Source organism: Chiloscyllium punctatum, chromosome 45, assembly GCF_047496795.1.
Source record: "Chiloscyllium punctatum isolate Juve2018m chromosome 45, sChiPun1.3, whole genome shotgun sequence".
Lineage (NCBI taxonomy): Eukaryota > Metazoa > Chordata > Chondrichthyes > Orectolobiformes > Hemiscylliidae > Chiloscyllium > Chiloscyllium punctatum.
The window spans coordinates 42,174,692-42,197,520 of record NC_092783.1 but is presented as its reverse complement, the minus strand read 5'-3'; the positions used below and the strand labels follow the sequence as shown (position 1 = coordinate 42,197,520).

The window sequence follows — 22,829 nt, the reverse complement described above, 5'->3', positions numbered from 1 at the left end:
AACTCGTTTTCCTTTGCTCTTGACTAAATCTCTGACTAATTGCTGTTCACTGACCCTTGAACTGACCTGAGTAATCTATTGAAGCCTCATAACAGGGCCCCACCCTTGTTCTCATGCAAAGTTGAATGTGTCAACCTTGAAACATTTGGTGATTTAAATGTTACAACCTCCAGGCAACAAAATGGTTACTTTCCATAGCTGCTAGCATTAGTATAATTGGAATGCATACATTTATGATAGGATGGTGTAACTCTGGTACCAACATGTCACATGTTATCGAGATGCAAAGAGAAGAATGGAAAAATTGTACCAGGGAGCTGTGCAGATCCTTATTTTGTGCATTAATATGTAAATTAGAGTTTGTTGGGACTCCTCAAAGTCAGACCAGATGAGGCAGAAATGGAGATGCAGCAGACTTAGAGTAGGGAGAGTCTAAGGGCTAAGGTTTTGCAGAGTGAATATAAGAGGCTAGATAGAAGATTAAAACGCTTTATTTAAAATGATAGATACAACAAAGACAAACTCTACAAATTTTTCTGTAACCAACACTAAGAGAGAAAGCGTCTGAGATAAAGCAGAATCGGATTGTCAAAAGAGAATCGATAGCCTCACAAAGAAGATAGAATTTCCATGAGTGATCATTCATGTCAGTGGGTTACAGAAAAACTTGTAGAGTTTGTCTTTGTTGTATCTATCATTTAAAAGGACTTCATTCCCAATGAAAGTAGGAATAAAAAAATAGGGTGGGTAAATCAGTGGCTGAGGAGATGGTGCATTATGCAAGGATTCAGATTTTTGGATCATTGGGTTCTCTTCTGAGGCAAAAAAAGACCTGTTCAAAAGGGATAGTTTTCACCTGAACTGGAAAAGGACCAATATCTCGGCAGGGAGATTTGCTAGTTCTATTTTGGAACCAATGTTGGGGGTTGTGGGATTCCTTAGTAGCAGTAAAAATAGAAAGACAGATGAGGATGTTTCTGAATCAGAAAAGAGGCAAGTTAATTACAAAAGACTGGCAAGAGCAAGTTAGAGAATGAGGTAAATCTGAAGAATTAAACTACATTTATTTCACTGCAATGGATCTCACAGGTAAGGCTGATGAATTCAGCATGTTTTGGAACATGGGACTGGGATGTCATAGCTATGACAGAAACTTGGCTGAAAGAGGGACTGACAGCTCAATGTTCTGGGTTTTGGATGCTATAGAAAGGATAGAAAAAATGGTGGGGAGATGGCATCTTTGATTAAGGAAAGCATTATTGCTGTAATTAGCGAGGATATTTCTGAAGGATTGTCTAGTGAAACTATATGGCTAAAAATTAGAAATAAGAATGGATGATCATCTTGATGGGATTGTACTATAGGCCGTCCAATAGTCAGAAAGAATTTGAGAAACAGATATGTAGAGAGATCTCAGAATTTTGTAACAATAGTAGGATTGTAATAGTAAATTACAATTGTAATATTCTAAACGTTGACTGGGATTGCCAGAGTGTGTAAAGTTTGGATGGTGAGGTATTTGTTAAATGTGTTCAAGAAAACTTCCCTTATCAATATGTAAAGGTATCTACTAGAGAAGGAGCAAAACTTGTCCTTCTCTTGGGAAATAGAGAGCGTAAGTGACTGAAGTGTTAGTAGGGAGACATTTTGGGATTAGTGATCATAATTCTATTAATTTTAAAATAGCTATGGAAAAGGATAAGCCTTCCATAAAAGTTAATGTTCTTAATTGGAGGACAGCAAATTTTAATAGTATGAGACGAGAACTTTCAAAAGTTAATTGAAGCGGACTGTTTGCAGGTAAATGGTTGACTGACAAGTGAGGCTTTCAAAAGGGTGAGAATATGAAAGAATCATACATTAGATTTAGACAACTAGGATCAAATGGATCAGTTGAAGGGTACTCTTAAGAGGGAAATCAATTGGCGCAAAAAGGAGATATGAGATAGCAGATAAGGTTACAGATAATCCAAAGAAATTCAACAGGTACATTAAGGGAAAAAAGAGCAAATAGAGAGAGAATAGGACCCTTTAAAGATCAATGAGATCATGTATGTGTTGAACCTCAGGAGATGGGAGTGATCTTAAATGAATATTTTGTGTCAATTTTTACAGTGGAGGAAGAAATAGGGTCTAAAGAACTCTGGGAAATAAGTATTGATATTTTGAAAACAGTGGACATTACAGAAGAGGAAATGCTGGAGTTACATAAAGATTTTTAAATCTCTGGGTCCTGATCAAGTCTACCTAGGATATTGTGGGTCCCTAGCTGAAATATTTGTATCATCTATAACCCTGTGGGGTGCCAGAGGATTGGAGGGTGGCAAATGTTTTGCCTTTACTTAAGAAAGGCTGTAAAGAGAAGCCTGGGAACTATAGGCCTATGAACCTGATATTGCTGATGGGTAAGTTGTTGGAGGTGATTCTGAAAGATCGGATTTACATGCATTTGGAGAGCCCAGGAGTGATTAAGCATAGTCAGCATAGTTTTGTGTGAGGGAACTTGTGCCTCACAAAATTGATTGAGTTTTTTTGAGAAAGTAACCGAGAAGACTGGTGAGAGCAGAGCAGTAGATATTGTTTACATGGATTAGTGGTTCTGGAAGAGCACAGCAGTTCAGGCAGCATCCAACGAGCAGCGAAATCGACATTTCGGGCAAAAGCCCTTCATCAGGAATAAAGGCAGTGAGCCTGAAGCATGGAGAGTACATGGACTTGAGTAAAGCGTTTGACAGGGTTCTGCATGGTAAGCTAATTAGTAAAGTTAGATCACATGGGAGTCAGCATGAGCTTGCTAATTGGATACAAATTTGGCTCGACTGTGCGAGACCGGGTGCTGGTGGGGGTCTAGAAGCCTGTGACCAGTGGTGTTCCACAGGAGTCGGTATTGGGTCCACTTTTAGTTGTCATTTATGTAAACAATTTAGATGAGAATATAGGTAACGTGGACAATAAACCTGCGGATGACACCATAATTGGTGGTATAGTGGACAGTGAAGAAGGTTATCTAAGATTACAGAATGATCTTGATCAATGGGTCAATGGGCTGAGGAGTAGCAGATGGAGTTAATTTGATTAAATGTTAGGTATTGTATTTTGGTAAAATAAACAAGGGCAGGATATACAAGTAATATAGGACCCTGGGTAGTATTGTAGAACAGAGAGACCTAGTGGTTCAGACACATAATTCTTTGAAAACAGGTAATCAGGGTGATTAAGAGGGCATTTAACTTATTGCTCAGACCTTTCAGTACAGGAGTTGGATTGTCATGTTGAGGTAGGTGAGGCCTCCTCTGGAGTAATGTGCAGTTCTGGTCACCCTGAAGTACGAAGGATATTATTAAATTGGAGAGGATTCAGAAAAGATTTACCAGAATGTTGCCAGGAATGGTGGGCTTGAGTTATTGGGGAAGGCTGGGTAGGCTGGCTCTTTTTTCACTGGAGCATAGGAAGTGGAGGGTGATCTTGTAGAGGTTTATCAAATCATGAGGGGCACAGTTAAGATGAATAGCATGGGTCTTTTTCCTAGGGTGGGGGAGTTCAAACTAGGGGACATATTTTTAAAGTGAGAGGAGGAAGTTTTGAAAAGGACGTGATGGCAACCTTTTTCCACAGAGAGTGGTTGGTGTCTGCAATGAACTGCTGGAGGAAGTGGTGGATGCAAGTATAGTTACAACATTTATAAGGCATTTGGATAAGTACATACATAGGAAAGATTTGGAGGGATATGGGCCAAAAGTAGGCAAATGGGATTAGTTTAGTTTGGGAACATGGTTGGTGTGGATTAGCCGGGCTGAAGGGTCTGTTTCCATGCTGTATAATTCAATGACTATAGAATGAACAATTTCACATTTTCCCAATTTTTACTCATTTTCCAAATCTTTGAAATCTTTGCACAGTAACTGAATCTATCTATGTTGTCTTCTAGCCCCCTGAGGTCCTCTTCACAACTTAGTTTTCTACCTGTATTGCCAGCATATTTAGCAACCATACATTCAATGCTTTCTTCCAAGTCCTTGACATAAATTGTAAAAATTTGAGACCCCAGCAATGATCCCTGTAACACACGAATCATTACAAGTTGCCAACCAGAAAATGATCAATTTGTGCCTGGTCTCTATTTCCTATTAGTTAACCAATCTCTGTCTATATCAATGTGTAAGCCCCTATACTATTGGATTTCATTTTCCACAGCAATCTTTGAGGTTGGACCTTGTCAAGTGCCTTCCAGAAATGTAAGGACAGTATATATCCACCACTTTCCCATTGCGTACAGCACAAGTTTCTCTCTCAAAGAACTCCAATAAGTTGATTAAACATGATTTTCATATATCACTACAGTGTGGAAACAGGCCCAACAAGTCCACACCGACCCTGTGAAGAGTAACCCGCCCAGACCCATCCCCCTACCCTATTACTTTACATTTACCCTTGACTAGTGCACCTAACTTGCATATCCCTGAACACTATGGGCAATTTAGCATGGTCAGTTCACCTAACCTGCACATCATTAGAATGTGGGAGGAAACTGGAGCACCCAGACATGGGGAGAATGTGTAAACTCCACACAGACTGTGGCTTGAGGCTGGTATTGAACCTGGGTCCCTGGTGCTATTCGGCAACAGTGCTAACCACCGGGCCCCTATGCCTTTCACTAAAATTCTGCCTGATTACCTCAAATTATTCGTAGTACCCCACTTTATAATCTTCAATAACAGCTTTTACATCTTCCCTGCGACAGATATTAACCTGACCTGCCTGCTTTTTGCCCCCCTCCCTTGTCTCTATTTTCTCTTTTCACAACTTTTGGAACCACTCCAGAATCTAGAGAATTTTGGAAAATTAGAATCAATGCATCAACTAGGTAAAAACAATGACTGCAGATGCTGGAAACCAGATTCTGGATTAGTGGTGCTGGAGGAGCACAGCAGTTCAGGCAGCATCCGAGGAGCAGTAAAATCGACGTTTCGGGCAAAAGCCCTTCATCAGGAAGGGCTTTTGCCCGAAACGTCGATTTTACTGCTCCTCGGATGCTGCCTGAACTGCTGCGCTCTTCCAGCACCACTAATCCAGAATCAATGCATCAACTGTCTCACGAACCATTTCTTTTAAGCTTCAGGGATGAAGTCCATCAAGACCTGGAAATCCATCAGAGCCTGCAGCTTCGACAACCTACTCAGTGGCATTTCCCTGGTGATTGTAATTATCTTGAGTTCCTCCACCTTTCTTGATTCACAGTTGGATCTGGAATGATCCAAGTATCTTCCAGTAGCAATCACTAAATGGGAAATGCCTGCTGAAACTTACAGATAAACTCAAGTTATTTGAGAATACATGATATAGATTTGCACAAGTTTTGACGACTTTCACACATCTTATCAAGGTTTCTGATACTGACTTTCTACATTTATGTAGCGTTTTCCTGTGAAGCTGGTCAGTTCTTAGACATGAAGAACCAATCATGCAAAGTATGTGCTGCTGGTACTTACTCTCTCGGCACTGGCATTGAATTCAATGAGTGGGATGAGCTACCATCAGGATTTGTCAACACAGGAACGGCTCTAGAGTCATCAGACAACGAGTCAACTGAGAATTGCACCATGTAGGTACATTAACGTATAGACAAACAACAGTCTTTAGCAAATTACTGGGAGAACTGGTAACTCCCATCTGTGCTGTTATGATTTATTATCATCACTGCATTCTTACAGTTTATTGTGCAGTAGGCAAGGTGCGCTATGCTTTTACCATGTGACAGCAACAGTGCAGTGCATGAAACAAACAAAACCCATTATTCTAAGTTCCTGTGGGATAGATATTCGATCACTTTTAACACTTGACAGCAGCAGTTTATGTGAATGCAGGCTTCCAGAATGGAGCTTCAACTACTCAGGACATATATTGGAAAATCTCAGACATGAGCCTCAATATTTTCCATTGGTTAAATGTTTCAGCTAGTTTTTGCCATGTTTTTACCATTGTGAGAACCTCAAGAAATATGGAAAATCTGTTGAGAAAATTGGGAAAAAGTTAGAAATCTATAGACCTCATTATAGCCAGTGACAAAAGGGCTGAATTCCGGATGGGAGGCAAGAGTGACTGTCCTTGACTTCAAGGCTGTCCCTCAGGGTAGTGTTCTAAGCCCAACCACCTTCAGTTGCTTCGTCAGTGGCCTTCTGTCCATCATAAGGTCAGAAGTGGAAATGTTTGCTGCACAAAGTTTAGCAGTACTCGTGGCTCCTCAGGTACTGAAACAGTCTATACCCAAATGTAGCAAAACCTAGACAATATCCAGGTTTGAGCTGGCAAGTGGCAAGTAATGTTCGCATCACATGTGTACCAGTCAATGATGATCTCCAACCAAATTCCATTGACATTCAATGGCATTGCCATTGCTGATTCTGCCACCATCAACATATTGGGGGGGGGGGGGGGGGGGGGGTGGTTACCATTGGCCAGAAACAGAGCTACAAGAGCAGGAATACCACAACAAATATCTCAGTTTCTGACTTTTCAAAGCCTGTCTACCAGCATAAGTCAGGAATCTGATGAAATACTTCCCACTTGTCTGGATGAGTACAGCTCCAAGAATCTTGACACCATCCAGTCCACTGGATTGGTACCACATCCATAAGCATTCATACACCCCACCACTGATGGTCAATAGCAGCAGCGTGTGACATCTACAAGATGGACTGTAGAAATTTATCAAGGCTCCTTAGAGTCAGAGTCAGAGAGATGTACAGCACAGAAACAGACCCTTCGGTCCAACTTGTCCACGCCGAGCAGATATCCTAAATTAATCTAGTCTCATTTGCCAGCTTTTGGCCCATATCCCTTAGACAGCACCTTTCAAACCCATGACCACTATTGTCTAGAAGAACAAAGGTGGCAGATACATGGGAATACCACAACCAGCAATTACCATTCCTTGCCATTTGCGTTCCTGACTCAGAAATGCATTGCCAATCTTTCTTTGGGTCAAATTCCTGGAACTGCCTCCCAAACAGTGTTGTGGGGTTTCCCCTACTAAATGGATTGCAGCAGTTCAAGAGGACAGCTCACCACCACTTTTCAACCCTTGTCTCAGGAGTAAATAATAAAGAGAACAACTAAGGATAGGTAATAGATATTGACCTAGCCAGTGAAACCCAGAACCCGTCCCTTTCATGTACTGAGTGATAAATATACAGAAACAGACAAAATTGCTGTAAAAAGGTACTCCACAGCCATATCAGTGAACAGAAACAAACGTTATTGGTTACATACATTATGTACATCTGATGGTAATAGAAGGCATCTCTGGAAATCCTACATACTCAGGTCTGAGTTCCATGTGATCTGAAAACATCATGACATGGTTCCCTATGCATATGCTCCGTGGTGATAATTGAAGATGCTTTAACCCCTTACCCCACAAAAACGGCAAAGAAAATCAAAAAGGCAATAGCTAAGACTAAATTTTTCACTTTATCTGCCCCATTGAAAAAAATTCCTGATCAACTATAGAATCAAGGCCTTTGTGGCCTGTTGCATGTAATTAGAGCAAAGTTTATTATGCAAAAATGCAGCCTATTCTTGAAATACAGCCTTTTTCCAAGTAAATGCTCTGGTTAAGGGTGTTGAGTAAAGCTGTTTTGTAAGCATTTTGGTTGTGTAGTTCATAGTTGCACATAAATTAGAAAGGAAAAGCATCTCAAAAAACACAGTGAATGCAAAATTGTTTTAAGTTACCTGATTAAATTGATTTTGTAAATCGGGATGTGTTGAATCAGGTGAGGACTACATAACCGTAACTTTAGCTTGTGCAAGAGTAGTCAAAACAAGACAACTGGAATTATTAATCCTTTAAGAGGCAGAAACAAATTCTGCATTTTAGTATCCTATGTATATCCAATATATTCCAAGGAATCAGGGTAATGCTTTGCTCCTTTATTCAGCTGAGTTCCCAATCTCAGCAAATGTAGCATTTTGAGAAAGCCAAGGAGAAGTAAACTGTCTCCACTGGGTAATTCTTATAGCTTCCTCGATTATTGGCTATGAGTGATTGAGAAACACACTGTCATTAAAACCCAGCAGTACAGCACGGAAACAGACACTCCAGTCCAAATTGTCCATGCTGACCAGATATCCTAACCTAATCTAGTCTATTTGCCAGCACTTGGCCCATATCCCTCTTAACCCTTCCTATCCATGTACCCATCCAGATGCCTTTTAAATGTTGTAATTGTTGAGCCTCCACGACTTCCTCTGGCAACTCATTCCATACACACATACCCTTTGTGTGAAAAGGTTGCCCCTCAGGTCTCTTTTACAATTTTCCTCTCTCATTCTAAACCTATGATTTCTAGTTATTGACTACCCCCAACCCAGGAAAAAGATATTGTCTATTTACCCTATCCTGCCCCTCATGATTTTATAAACCTCTATAAGGTCGCCCCTCAGCCTCTGATGCTCTAGGGAAACCCGTTCCAGCCTTTTCAGCCTCTCCCTGTAGCTCAAATCCTCCAACCCTGGAAACATCCTTGTAAATCTTTTCTGAACCCTTTCAAATTTCACAATACCCTTCCGATAGGAGGGAGACCAGAATTGCACACAATATTCCAAAAGCGGACTAACTATTGTCCTGTACAGCCGCAACATAACCTCCGAACTCGTACACTCAATGTTTGGCCCAATAAAGGTAAGCATACCAAACATCATCTTCACTATCCTATCTACCTGAAACTCCACTTTTAAGGAACTATGAATCTGCACTCCAAGATCTTTTTGTTCAGCAACTCTCTCCAGGACCTAACCATTAGGTGTATAAGTCCTGCTGATTTGCCTTTCCAAAATACAGCACCTTACATTTATCTAAATTAAACTCCATTTGCCACTCCTCAGATGTTGCTTATCTGATCAACATCCCACTATAGTCTGACGTAACCTTCTTCATTGTCCACTGTACCTCCAACTTTGGTGTCATCTGCAATCTTAATAGCTATATTTCCTGTGCTCCCATCCAAATCATTTATATAATTGATGAAAAGCAGTGGACCCAGCACCAATCCTAGTGGCACACCACTGGTCACAGGCCTCCAGTCTGAAAAGCAACCCTCCACCACCACCCTCTGTACCTTCAAGCCAGCTCTGTATCCAAATAGCTAGTTCTCCCTAGATTTGGGAATCAATTTTAAGCTTGGGTGAATGGATTTAGATTGCATGAAAAACTCACCATGATCTTTAATTCTTTAGCTAATCTGATCAAAATAGAGGACAAATTGAAACTGATAGCTCTGGGCTTGAAATGTGAAGAGCAGCTCAGGAAGTCACAGTCCTGACCTTTGCTGAAATCCAAGATTTCAGTGTGATGACACATGTAACTGAGGAACTCACTCATTGAAGCTCACCCATGACTAATGCTTTAGAAAGATACTAATGTGTAACTAACACTGGTGCAATAATACAACAGCAATAGTCAACTGTATCTTGGCGGCAGAGAGGAGGGAAAAACGTCCGGAGAAAGGAACAAAAAATCAACCTGATACAACACAAAGTCCACTATATTTCAAAACAGACATGTGTAGAAAATAAAGTTACACCTGCCTTAGGAATAAATACACTTGTTACTTTCCTTATGCACTCTTGCATCTTCAGCTACAGTTGTCATTTATGCAATCATGTCAATACTAACAGCCCCACACATCTGTACACTTGTCAATACCAGTTGTTTGATGCATAGTTATTGCAGCTCAAAGATTTGTCAGTTATTATTTTTAGTGTACTAACACATGCCTGTGTTAATGTATTGTGTACTTTGTACTATTCTCTGCATTTTTGCTAGGTCAAAATGGACCCTTAAAGGTGATTTCGTGGCATCCAACAGTGATGAATGCACAGCCACTCTGATGTATGCAGTGAACCTGAAACGATCAGGCAGCATCTCGTTTGAATATCAATATCCAGATACCAGCATTTACTTTGAATTTTTTGTAAGTGATGACAGGCTTTTTATTTGAAGAGCGCTGACTTCTTTGAGAATAAGTTGTAACGTCTGGAATAGAAAATGAGAGTCAGTGGTGTCAGAACCTCTTTCGCTATTTTCATTGCCCTTCAGAAGAAAATAAAAGGAAATATGCAAGAAAATAGTAAAGAGAAAAGTTTTGGTTAGCTAGTGTGAGTTCCATAAAGCGTGACTTAATTGTAGCATTTAAAAGGATGTTGTTACCCTAATAAAGTAATGGTGCCATTAATTATATAAGAACATTTAAAGTTGAGTAAAGCTTATTTGTCCCATCAACGTTTGTCCCAATATTGTTTTAAATCTCCTGCCTAAGCAGTTAATGCTGACTTTAAACAAATTGATGCAGAAAGTCAGACATATTCTATTTAACACACATCTTTCTGGACAGCATATTTGTGTGGCACAAAGAAATCTTGATAAAACTGTGGCTAGTGAAGATTCAAGGTAAATTTCGGCAGGGCTGGAATAGTACTTAACATAGTTGTTGGAGGCCAAACATCTCAGCCGCTAGATATCACTGCGGGAGTGCATGCAGTATGCTTCTGGGACCACAGTGAATAATAAGAAGCTTTCAACATCACAGTCCATAATGAATGAAAACACACTACAAAAAAATCAAACAAGCTAATCATTCATTCCCATTTTCTGTGTCACGACACTTACTCCATTTGAGTTCTGCCTGTTTTGGATGATATTTTTTAGCTTTGTATGGTCTATTTTGATCTGTAGAATAATATTTATCCCACTTCACTTCCCATCAGTTATTACAATATGAGCTTGTTCCCAATGCTCGTTATGCTCTGGAAAAATTATAATCCATAGATGAACCTGCTCTTCCAGTCTGACTGAAGTCTGTGCTCAGTATCTGCAGCAGTTTTGTTGCAGGGTAAACACTGAAATGTTTCTGGTATTGTGCAAGCATGTAGTGATTGGCTTGGGCTGTGCATCATAGTTCACATACTGTGTACAGGAAAGGCTCTGCATTACCAGTTACTATGATATAAGCAACAAATAATCAAATTTAATTTATTACAAATTAAGACTTTATAGAATAAAGAATGAAGAAACTTCTAAATGTAGCAAATGCTGCGCTAAAACAAAATCATTGGTTCCCAAACAACCTAACTGGCAACATTTAGTACATTTTTTTTTAACATAAACCCACAATGTGCGACCAATTTGTATAATAGCACAACAAGGTAGGAAATGGAAGGACTTATGATATAAGACTGGTTGAAATTCTTTATGACAAGACTCGAACAAAGATTTTTTTAAAACTGCATCATTAATCAAAGCTGTCAGTTGAAATAGATCTCAATGGCACAAGTTATCCTAAAACATTGCAAATTGCCCACTCCCAAAAAATGATTTAAATCATTCTAATCAACTCAACAAATAATGTGCAGTTTTATTTTCCCATTAAATTGTCCCTTGGCATGCTAAATCATTCAAGAATGATCATCACTGATTGGTAGGGCAGGATAGTGGCAATTGCATAGGACTAGTAGACTAAAGGCCTGAAAAGATAATCTGGAGTAATGAGTTCAAAAGCACTATTGTGACTGAGGAATTTAAACTCAGGTTAATTGGGGTCATAAACATACTAGGTGTTCATAACATTGGATTCAGAAATGTCTTTTAGGGAAGGAAATCTGCTAACCTTACCTGGTTTGCTACAGGTGTGACTCCAAAATCAAAAGAAGCAATGAGCTGCCTTCAATTAGGTGGCTCACTACCACTTCCTCAAGGATCAGTTAGGGGTGAGCAATAAATTTTGGCATGATAATGATTCCCACATCCTTTCAATGACTTCTGAAAAAAAGTTAATAATTTTACCGAGTTATAACATACTGACTTTAATGAATGTTTCTCAGTCTTTGGGATCAAAGCAGTTAAACAGGGAACATTGTGCTGAGATGTGATTTACCCCTGAATGAATGATAAGGTTTTCAGCATGTCACTGTCATTTATATCTCTAGCAAACCCATCCTTCCGTAGTTCATATTTTTCAGCGTTGTTTACTGTATATGCCTGGTGATATGTACTTTGCTGCACAGTTTCTGGTATTTACAAGAAGTAAGTTTCTGATACAAAAAAGTGCAGGATTATTTAAATGTTTGCATAACTGGAGTGCTCCAAATGAAGATCAACTCTGGGATCTGCTCATCAGTTGCAAGCATCACAAAACTTGGTTAACTAGCTGGTTCAGGTGAGCAACCAGCAATTAATCATCACTAAGAATGATGTTGTGGTTCTGTTCGCCGAGCTGGGAATTTGTGTTGCAGACATTTCGTCCCCTGTCTAGGTGACATCCTCAGTGCTTAGGAGCCTCCTGTGAAGCGCTTCTGTGATGTTTCCTCCGGCATTTATAGTGGTTTGTCTCTGCTGCTTCCAGTTGTCAGTTCCAGCTGTCCATTGCAGTGGTCGGTATGTTGGGTCCAGGCCGATGTGCTTATTGATTGAATCTGTGGATGAGTGCCATGCCTCTAGGAATTCCCTGGCTGTTCTCTGTTTGGCTTGTCCTATAATAGCTGAAAATGTGTTGCTAGAAAAGTGCAGCAGGTCAGACAGCATCCAAGGAGCAGGAGAATCGATGTTTCGGGCATGAGCCCTTCTTCAGGAATGAGGAAAAAGTGCCAAGCAGGCTAAAATAAAAGGTAGGGAGGAGAGACTTGGGAGAGGGGCGTTGGAAATGCGATAGGTGAAAGGAGGTTAAGGTGAGGGTGATAGGCCGGAGTGGGGGTGGGGGCGGAGAGGTCAGGAAGAAGATTGCAGGTTAGGAAGGTGGTGCTGAGTTCGAGGATTGGGACTGAGACAAGGTTGGGGCAGGGGAAATGAGGAAACTGGAGAAATCTGAGTTCATCCCTTGTGGTTGGAGGGTTCCTTGGCGGAAGATGAGGTGCTCTTCCTCCAGCCATCGTGTTGCTATGGTCTGGCGATGGAGGAGTCCATCCGCCTACTTGCGGAATGTTTCAGAGAACACCTCTGGGCCATCCGGACCAACCAACCCAAACTCCCCCCCCCTCCCAACCCCCGTGGCTCAACACTTCAACTCCCCCTCCCACTCCACCAAGCACATGCAGCCCTTGCTTGGGATTTTGTAAGAATGATATTTTCCAAAACTAAAGAGATTTTGAATAAAAGGCTGGTATTCTTGTAAACAAGCCCTTTTAGTTAACAACTTATTCCATTCTACGTCATTCTCAGAGCAACTTATTAATTTCTTACATATTTGCAGTTGGAGAAGTGTGAAAAACGGAAACAAAAAACGTTAGTAATATTCAGAGGATCAGTCAGCACCTGCGGAGGTAACTGATAGATTAAAGTTTCAGGTGTGGGCCACAGATTTCGACTGACAAGCTGAATGTTTCCAGCATTTTTCTGCTTTTGTTTCAAGGTCTGCCGCAGCTCTTTGCACCTGCAGTGTTTGATATATTTTATGTTAATACCATCCAGATGCAAGGATGGCATGCTCCAGAAATTAGGTGAGTCAACAAAATCGATGAATTTCAGCACTCTGCTACCTGATATTGCTCCACAAGACAGTATTCAGCTAAATATGCTGCTTAAAAAATTATTTTGTATAGAAATAAGATGCCATCTATAAAGAAATGGAAATATCTAATTGCAGGTAAATAAATATTTGACCCACTTATGAGCACCAGTTTGTAAACTTATGAATACATTTCAAGTGCAAATTGATAATTAAGGCTACCTGAATCTTCACATACACAATATATGCATAATAGTGCAACCAAAATGATTTAAAATTAATGTAGTGTCAAAACAATCAGTTGAAAAATCCCCAAAACAGTCTGATTCCTCCGGGTAGGCCCAACTATCTTCAGCTGTTTCATCAACGATCTTCTCTTCATCAGAATGTCAGAAGTGGGGATGTTCGCTGATGATGCACAATGTTAAACACGATGACTCAGATACTGAAGAAGTCCACGTTCAAATGCAAAACGATCTGGATAATATCCAGGCTTTGGCTGACAAGTGGCAAGTAACTTTGGTGCCACACAAATGCCAGGCTATGACCATCACCAATAAGAAATAATCTAATCACCATCCCTTGAAATTCGATGGTGTTACCATCAGTGAATCCCCCATTATCAACATCCTTGGACTTACCATTGACCAGAAACTTAACTGGATCCATCTCATAGTGGCTACAACAGCAGGTCAGAGGTCAGCTAGGAATACTGTGACAAATAACACACCTCCTCACTCCTGATATTCTGCCCATCATATCCAATCCTCTTGAACAGCATTGTGGGTCAACCCATAGCAGGTGAATTGCAGTGGTTCAAGAAGGCAGGTCATCCCCACCTTCTCAAGGGCAATTTGGGATGGGCAATAAATGCTGGCCAGGCAGCAACCCTTACAAATAAATTTTTAAAAATTCATCACAATGGAATGGAAATTATATTTGTCAATACAAATGGAGGATATTGCTAGCAGAATGCCACTGTAGTTAGCATCGTATCCCTTCAGCAATTCCGGTATTTTAAAAATGAAAGAATTTGTTTTTAAATTGACTAACTGTAGTTTGAGTTCATTCTGTACAATGTGGCTTTAGTTAGATACAGTTTTCCCTTTCTTCCCCAGGTTCAGAATGACCAATGTCAAGCAATGGATGGTGAATCAAAATGGATAAGAAAAACAGAAAGAAATGAATGGGATCATCATTCAGTAGGTGTCGAAATCTGAAGTGTTTTGAAGTATTTTCAATACTTTTTTTTGACTTCCCTGTAGATTTTACATTGTTATAAAAACACTTTTTGAGTATTGAATCTTGATACAATGCTCTCATGCAAACAAGCTGACCATCAGCAATGAGAGCAGTACAGGGGTTCCCCAATTTACTAACATCCAACTTAGGAATGTTCGTAATGCATTATATTCTGACTTGCATTGAAATCAACTTCCCAATGGACCCCAGAACATTTGTAACCTGGGAAATTACCTGTATTGTAATCAAATTATAATTGAGTTGGATGGTGACATTTCTATACCTGCGGCAGATTGTATTTATACATCTGCTTGTTAGTTATTGTGTTGCTGCTCTACGTCTCTGACTGTTAATCAATACTGGAAGATTTTCTGCTCCAGTGAAAAGGGAATATCTGTTAATATAATGGAATATCAACCCTTGCACTAAACTTATGAGAACTCTGTGTTCTTTCAACTCTGGCTTGTTCCACATTTCCCACCCCTTCATGTCACCATTGGCAAACATGTCTTCAGTCATCCAAACTTTGAATTGCTTGTTACAATATTTTAGTCTTTCCACCACACCTTCCTTTCAGATGCTACAAAAAAAACTACTTCTTTGGTCAATAGTTGGCCAACTGTCCTAATAGTCTTAGGATTGGTTCCAGTTCCTGCTAGATTAAACCGCTGAAAAAACATCTTGGGACAATACAAGGTTTTGTTGTAATGTGCATGAAAAAATACACAGTATTGAGCACAAAATATTCACTCTGAGGACAGAGCAACTATTATTGTAAACGTTGGGCTCAGTGGTTTCATGGAATTTTGGATATTTTCTGATAACTCAGCAGTTCATGCCAGACATCTTGTTGAAGTGTCATAATTGCAGAATATAAAGGTATCGAGAGAAAACACAGTTGCGTATTCAGAAAAAAAAATTGCTATCAGATATGGATGTTTAATAAGACATATGTTTGGTGGGACAGCATTGTCTAAACCTCCAAAAAAATAAATGAAGAAGATTAGAAAGAGATCAAACAGATCAAAACAATCACATACAAAATCAGCAAATCAAATTTCAGTGAGATATGGATGGGTTGAATTGGTGTTTGGATATATGGAGACTGGTATTAATGTCAGCTTACTCTATTTCCTCTGATCAGAGTTGGCAAAGGCTCCAGATTAATTCTTGCTGAAAACTAAGGATGTTTAATTGCATTTAACAGGGCACAAATCAGCGTTATAGTAAATACTCCCAAATTTCTTCAATTAGTATAGGTCTGACAACGCTCAAGAAACTTAACATCATCCAAGGCAGGGCAAGCTGTTTGATGGATGCTAGATCCACAAGTTTTCAGTTCTTCCAGTATTGACGCACAACAGCAGCAAGATGTACCAACTAAAGGCTGCTTTGCCGAAATTTAGCAAGGCTCCTTAGACAGCATCTTCCAATCCATGGTCATTGTCATCTAGAAGGACAGGAACATAGGAACATCACCACCTGCAAGTTCCCCTCGCCAAGCCACTCACCATCCCAACTTGGAAACATATTACCGTTCCTTCAATTTCCCTGCCCCCTGGATTTAATTTCCCTGCCCCCTGGATCAAAATCCTGGAACTTTCTCCCTAGTTGCATTGTGAGTGCTCCTACACTAAATGGACTGCAGCCAGAAGACAGCTCACTACTACCTTCACACCTCACTACAGATGGACAGTAAATTCTGGTCCAGTCAAGCTCTCATCCCCTGAATGAAGAAAAACAGTCTCTCATGTAGCTTAATTTGTAAGAATGGAATGTAGATTGTGAATGAAGCAACTTTGTAGCTGCTGAGGATGTCAAAAGTGGTCAAATGAATGTACGTATTTATCATAGGATATAATAAAACATGAAAGGATTTAAAGGGAATGTTGCAGAATGTACAGCTAAAATGAACAATGGTTCTTTGATAACCCCGATAAGAGCCATGAGGAATCATAAATTAATCTCCCTATGGAGTTCATTGGATATAATTTCCATTGGTAACAGGCAATGGCTTACCAGCTGGAACTGAATGCCAGAGCTCTTTGTAAAGCAGACCCAGGCCACGTAGTCATGGCCGAGTGATTAAGGCGATAGATTTGATATCGATTGAGGCCCCCCCACTGATTCAAACCCTATCAACTACATTTTCCATCTTTCTTGATCCTGCACCTTTGAGAGGTCTTCTTGTCGTGCAGAGTTAATTTCCCTGCCCCCTGGACTGAGAGATCTGGGTTCAAGTTCCACGTGCTACAGAGGTGTGTAATAAGATCTCTGAACTGGTTGATTAGAAAAACAAGTTAAATAAAACAAAACAGTAAAGCAGACCTAGGGATGCCCTCTTGTGGCACAGTGGTAGTGTCTGTACTCCTGGATTGAGCGACTTGGAACTAAGTCACTCCTGTTCCAGAGCTTTGTAACAGCATTGCTGAACAGGTTCATTAGAAAAATAGCTTAATTTAAAAAAGACTTTTTTGAAAAGGAAACCCATAGGCACCACTGTAACTTAATGTTTGGCACTGCAGTCTTATAGCACCAAGCGGTCAGGTTCGATTCCAGCTTAAAAAGCTCAGACTCTATAGCTCAGTGGTTCAAATACTGCCTTTGTAAACCAGGGCTTGTGTGTTCACATCTCATATGAAGTGTTTCATGTTTCTACTCCCTTCAACAACAAAAAGAGTGATTGATATTTCTGGGCCTTTTTGTAGCTCAGTGGTAGTGTCCCTTCCCCTGGACCAAGAGGCCCATGTTCAAGTTCCATTTGCTCCAGAGGTGTGTAATAGCATCTCTGAGCAGGTTGATTCAAAAACAGGTTACATAAAAAAGAAGCAGACCTAGGGGTGGGTCTGGAGAGCTCAATTTTGAGTTCAACAATAAATTATGTTCCTTTCCAGTCAGGCTTCCTGAGTTATTACATGTTCCAAAGGAACAGTGAAAACAGAGGTAATGGCAAACAGGTTGGAATCATAATATATAATTGTGCAGCTGATGGCTGTGATGGGGATGTGTATAGACTGGATCAGTGTAGGCATTAAGGATGTATTCATTCTACTGCAGGTCACACCACAGCATGTACACAGATTCAGGGACATCTACATTGGGGCCCCTTGAACAGAGGCCTGAGGCTTTGCATGAATCTGCTTTAGAATGAGCACTTCCCTGATGTTTAGATTTCTAGGTAATCCATAGAATGGGCACAGTTGTTCCAAGCTCTAAATGCTGTTGTTAGATCCACTGTCACACAGATCATGGATATTGACATCCAAGACCTCCCAACAGAGGCATCACTAGAATGTGCTGGATAAGTGTATCGCTGCTCTGGGCAGATACATAAAGCATTTGCTAATACTTTCTGGGCAGATGGAGTGCTAAATCAAGCAATCCCCTCAGGTTTGGACTTGATTTTTATGATGAGTAAATTATGGTCACATTCATGCCAGATTTCTCACTTATAGCTCCACTGAAGGGTTACTGGACCTGAAATGTTAACTCTGCTTTCACTTCACAGATGCTGCCAGACCTGCTGAGTTTTTCCAGAGATTTCTAGCATCCGCAGTTCTTTCAGTTTTTCCGAGCTTATATGTTCTGCTGCCAGAACGGACTATTAAATTTGGTGAGTTTGCTGCCCTGCATGTGAAGGTGATATAATTTCAATAAGAAACTCTGAATGGTCCGACCATAGCAGATTTTCACAAGTCTTGAAAATACTTTGTTATTTGCTCCCATATTTTTTAAATATGGGGGACATTGTTCATCAACTCTGCCACCTTCACAGTCGTTGTTTCTTCACTTTTTCCTGCTGGGAAACTGACCTTGAGCTCCCTTCCTTCTCAACATCCAGCAGCAGCACCCCAAATGTGTTCTCCTGAAATAGTCGCACCTGTTTACTGCGCAGCAAGCAATTTTGCATTGTAACATCAATTAAACCGTTGTCATAGAGTCACAGAGATATACAGCGCAGAAACAGACCCTTCGTTCCAACTTGTCCATGCCAACCAGATATCCCAAATTAATCTAGTCCTGTGTTCCAGCACTTGTTGTGTAAGGATTTACTTGCAGATCTCCAGAAAGTGCTGTTTTGTCAAATTTCCCTTTCCTGGAATCAGTGAGTTTCCTGCACCAAAGTCAATTTGCATAGATGGAATATGTTAACATAACTCTGAGAAATTGCAGCAATCAATCTGTATGCAAAATATGCAGCAGCATTGGTGAAAATGATGTCATGCTGTCTACACACTGCATCAAGACCAGAGCATGCACCCTCCTGTTACCATGGTTCCTGATCAACATTATGCTTATGCAACTGGTTCAAACAGTTGTGGTCTCTTCATTTTTTATGACAGGATTCTGTTGTGAGGGTAATTTTGTGAAGAAGCAGAGTACAGTTCATGCTGCAAAGGTACAGTGTTTTTTTAAATTGATGGGGAATTTGCAGAAATCTCATATATGTTGTTGCCAATTCCCTTCCATTTGCTTTAAAAATAAAGATGTTAACATTGTACATTATGTTTCTTATCTCACTGGACATGGAAGTTAAACTAAATAGGTATCTTCACACTAGTCTGGGTAATTGGATTTTAAACATAAAAGAAAATTTCAGAGCTTTTACTCCTGCACATGTTGATTCTGCTTTTTGTTTTGAGCTTAGTACAAAATAAGTCGTGTTGTTTTGAAAGCTCATTACCAAAGAGTTGTTTTAATCTGTGTTCATTGAGAATGCTTAGTATTCAATGGCAAAGGTTATTAACATTAATGAGTGTAAAATGGAGAAGTTGAATAGCAGTCAATATTTATAGTGCTAAATTGTAATAAATGTTTTTATTGATTTTTGGAAAACATCCCAAGATAGAGAATTTATATATGTTGCACATGACCTCACTTTATTTCCAGTTCATTTATTAGAATTTGTTTTCCCTTTTTTTTTAAAGTAATGAGCCGTTTTCTAATTTATAAAGCCTAGGGGGAGACTGACCTCTGAGAATATGGCTTGTTTAGTCCTTCACAAGGAAGGGAATGAGTGTAGTTCAGGATGGCAGCTTTTTTGGTTTTACTTTACCTATTGATTTCAATGATCAAGCTCAAGTCAGAATCTGTAATGGGAATGAGGGACAAAGTTTGGATGAAGCCAGTGAAATGTTAGGTGAATTAGCCATGCTAAATTGCCTATAGTGTTAGGTACATTAGTCAGGGATAAATGTAGAGGCTTATCTGGGTGGATTGCTCTTCGGAGGGTTAGTGTGGACTTGTTGGGCCAAAGGACTTGTTTCCCTACTGTAGGGAATCTAATCTAATCAAGCATTGATCTTTTAATTGGCATTATTAATACACTTTGAGTTCAGAGAAACCAAAAGAATTACTCTGAACATCAAAATGGCTGATTTGGCAGTGCCAGTTACATCATTTCACTGTGATGCAGCCTTCTTTGCTTGGATGCATTTGCACAAATATGTACACTGCACAGGTCGTTGACCTATCTGTTGCAGTGATGAGTTTTCCTTCTATTAAAAAAGTGTCCCACATCCAGTGACTCAGACAGCCCATTATATTCCTCATGGTGTTTTCTTTTTGGAAGTCTGTTGGGGTTTATGGTGATTTTCCATGTATTATGAAGGTTTTTTTTCCTTTTGGAGGTTCCTTTTGCATATTGAATTTGATCAGGGACATTTTGGACAGGAAATATTTTATTCAACACGCAGACCTTGGAAACCCATCTGACAAGAGATCATTCACATGAGCAGCTAGTGGTGTGAAAACAGATTCTTTCCACTCTGTATCTCCAGACGGGGACACCTGAAAAAGCCTCAGTCAAATCAGGAGATGTTTTTGGCACAAACTACATTGAAAGAACCTTTTTCAAAGTTTTAAACTTTATATCAAGCGTTTTCAATGGTCGTCGAGGCAGGAGATGAAACCTCCATTGATTGCTGTGAACTGGTGCTCAGGACTTTGATCCCACAGTGCACCAGGCTTACATAGCCAGCCTCCATCTTTGATCCAGGCAGCTGCCATTCCACTGCCAAGCTGTGCTTGTGATAATTATTGTATTACTGTTGCATCATTAAGTGATAGTGTGCAAAGTAATGCAGCAAAAAGGAATGACTGAACTATTGCGCTTGTCATGATTTGTGTTTATATACCTGGAAACCCAACACATTTCAGCATCTTAAGGCTGATATGTCAACTCCTGGCCCCATCTCATCCATGGACAACAATAGAGGTACTATAAGACTGCCCTCCAACAACCATTTCCCTATTTACAGTTAGTTTTAATCTTGAAAAAGATATGTCATTGTCAGAACACATTTGCACAAAAGCACAAATTCCTTTTTTATATTCATTCATGGGGATTTGATGGTCATCTCTAATTGGCCTTGAACAGAATGGCCTGTTTGTCCATTTCAGAGGCAAGCCAAACCAGATCTGGACAATAGATTTATTTCCCAAATCAGGCAATAATGAACCAGATAGGTTTTTGAACAGCAATTGATTATAGCTATCATTTCATGATTAGCTAGCTTTCAAAACCAGATTCATTAGTTGAATTTATGTTATGGCATGGTGGGATTTTAAATGGGAGTATTATCTTGGGCTCTGCATTATTAATCAGATAACATTACTGCTACATCAACATCTCCTTTTGAATGATTAACTTCAGAATCTGTTGTTTTTTACACTTTCTCCTTTTGTTAATTTAAATTTTTTGTTGACTTAACAACAAATGGGAAATGGGTTTAGAGTAAGCAGTTGAAGCTGAAGGACCTTCCCAAGTGTGATTGACTGAATTACTATATCTGCTGTCATTTCTTTCGGGACTGGAGCTTAATTTGTCCTGTTTCTGAGTGAGTTTTGTGTTTGTCAGGATATCTGCATGTGCAGAAAATGACTTCATCATGTAACACTTTTCACAACCATCAGATATCTTAAAACATTTTACAGCCAATTAACACTGTAGGACTAGGGGCAATGCAGCAGCTAATTTGCACACAGCCAGGAGGAATATAGTAAATCCAGTTGAAGAATAATTACGAGTCGGTTCACTGAGGATTGTTCCCCAATAATTCTTCAAAGTAGTACCACAAGATAATTTACATACATCTGAGCAAGCATAGCAACTCATCCCAAAAAACAGCAACTTCAACAATGCAGCACTCTCTCTGTGCTGCACTGGACTGTCAGCCTTGATGCTTTTGTGCTCAAGTTCATATGGGATATGAATTCAGAACCTCGTGACCCAGATGCAAGAGTGCCACTATTTAATACAAGGATGGTACACATTAGAGACTAGGAAGGGAAGGATTTTTCTGCGAACTTTTGAATCATATAGGTCAGAAAGAGCCCAGGTGTCAAAAGAATTTAAGCATATTGCAAAGTAATTTTGCCATCTCAGTAGATTTGCACTCCATGTAATGCCATACTGAATTATTGTGCAATTACTGCCTACAGGGAATATCACTTCACTCTGCTCCTACATTGGGTTAGCCTTCGCATCACGGACTTTCACTGTAAATTTAACATTGCTACAAAGCCACAACAAATTTACAGCATGCCTCAGGACTAAATGCATCCTTTTAATCTACATGATTAACTTTCATTTTACTTGTAAGAGTAGAAGTGGCATTGGAACAAAATTTGTATTTTTCATAATCGAAGGCTGATCCAAACTGAGGTTGAAAGTTTACCAATGTATTGATAAATCTGCACCTGTGCAGAGTTCTTAAATTGCAATATCCATCCTGTTACCATCTGACCTGCATAAATCTTGTGCTTTTACTTCCTCAGAGTTGTGCTGCTATTCTTTCCAAGTGTTGTAATGGTAATTTTTTTTCTCCACAGGTACAGTTGAATCGTGGAAATAATGTTTTGTACTGGCGAACAACAGGCTTTTCAATGGGTACGAAAATGCTAAAGCCTGTTCTCATCAGGAACATTTTCATCACAGGTATGTGGGAAGCTAGACTGAACCAATGAAATAGTCTACTTAAAAATAAGTATTTTATGCTGAAAAGTTCTTTGATATTGATGATGTAAGATATTTCCTGAATTATTGTCCTCTGAGAAGAAAGTAATTGGAAGTAATACAGCAAAATG

The 22,829-nt window shown here is 39.7% G+C and overlaps 1 protein-coding gene across 2 annotated transcripts in view; it reads left to right on the top strand.

Annotated features, from left to right (window-relative positions):
- The window catches only part of elapor1 (endosome-lysosome associated apoptosis and autophagy regulator 1), a 133,153-nt gene that overhangs the window by 43,783 nt on the left and 66,541 nt on the right, over positions 1-22,829 (top strand). Inside the window, exons 3-6 of one of the 2 annotated variants that reach the window (XM_072563591.1) lie at positions 5,416-5,602; positions 9,827-9,974; positions 14,618-14,701; positions 22,575-22,680. In XM_072563591.1, coding sequence (XP_072419692.1) covers positions 5,416-5,602; positions 9,827-9,974; positions 14,618-14,701; positions 22,575-22,680 — 525 coding nt within the window. Of the gene's footprint in view, positions 1-5,415; positions 5,603-9,826; positions 9,975-14,617; positions 14,702-18,274; positions 18,355-22,574; positions 22,681-22,829 lie in introns of those variants that run through there. The other variant, XM_072563592.1, reaches the window with a different exon arrangement.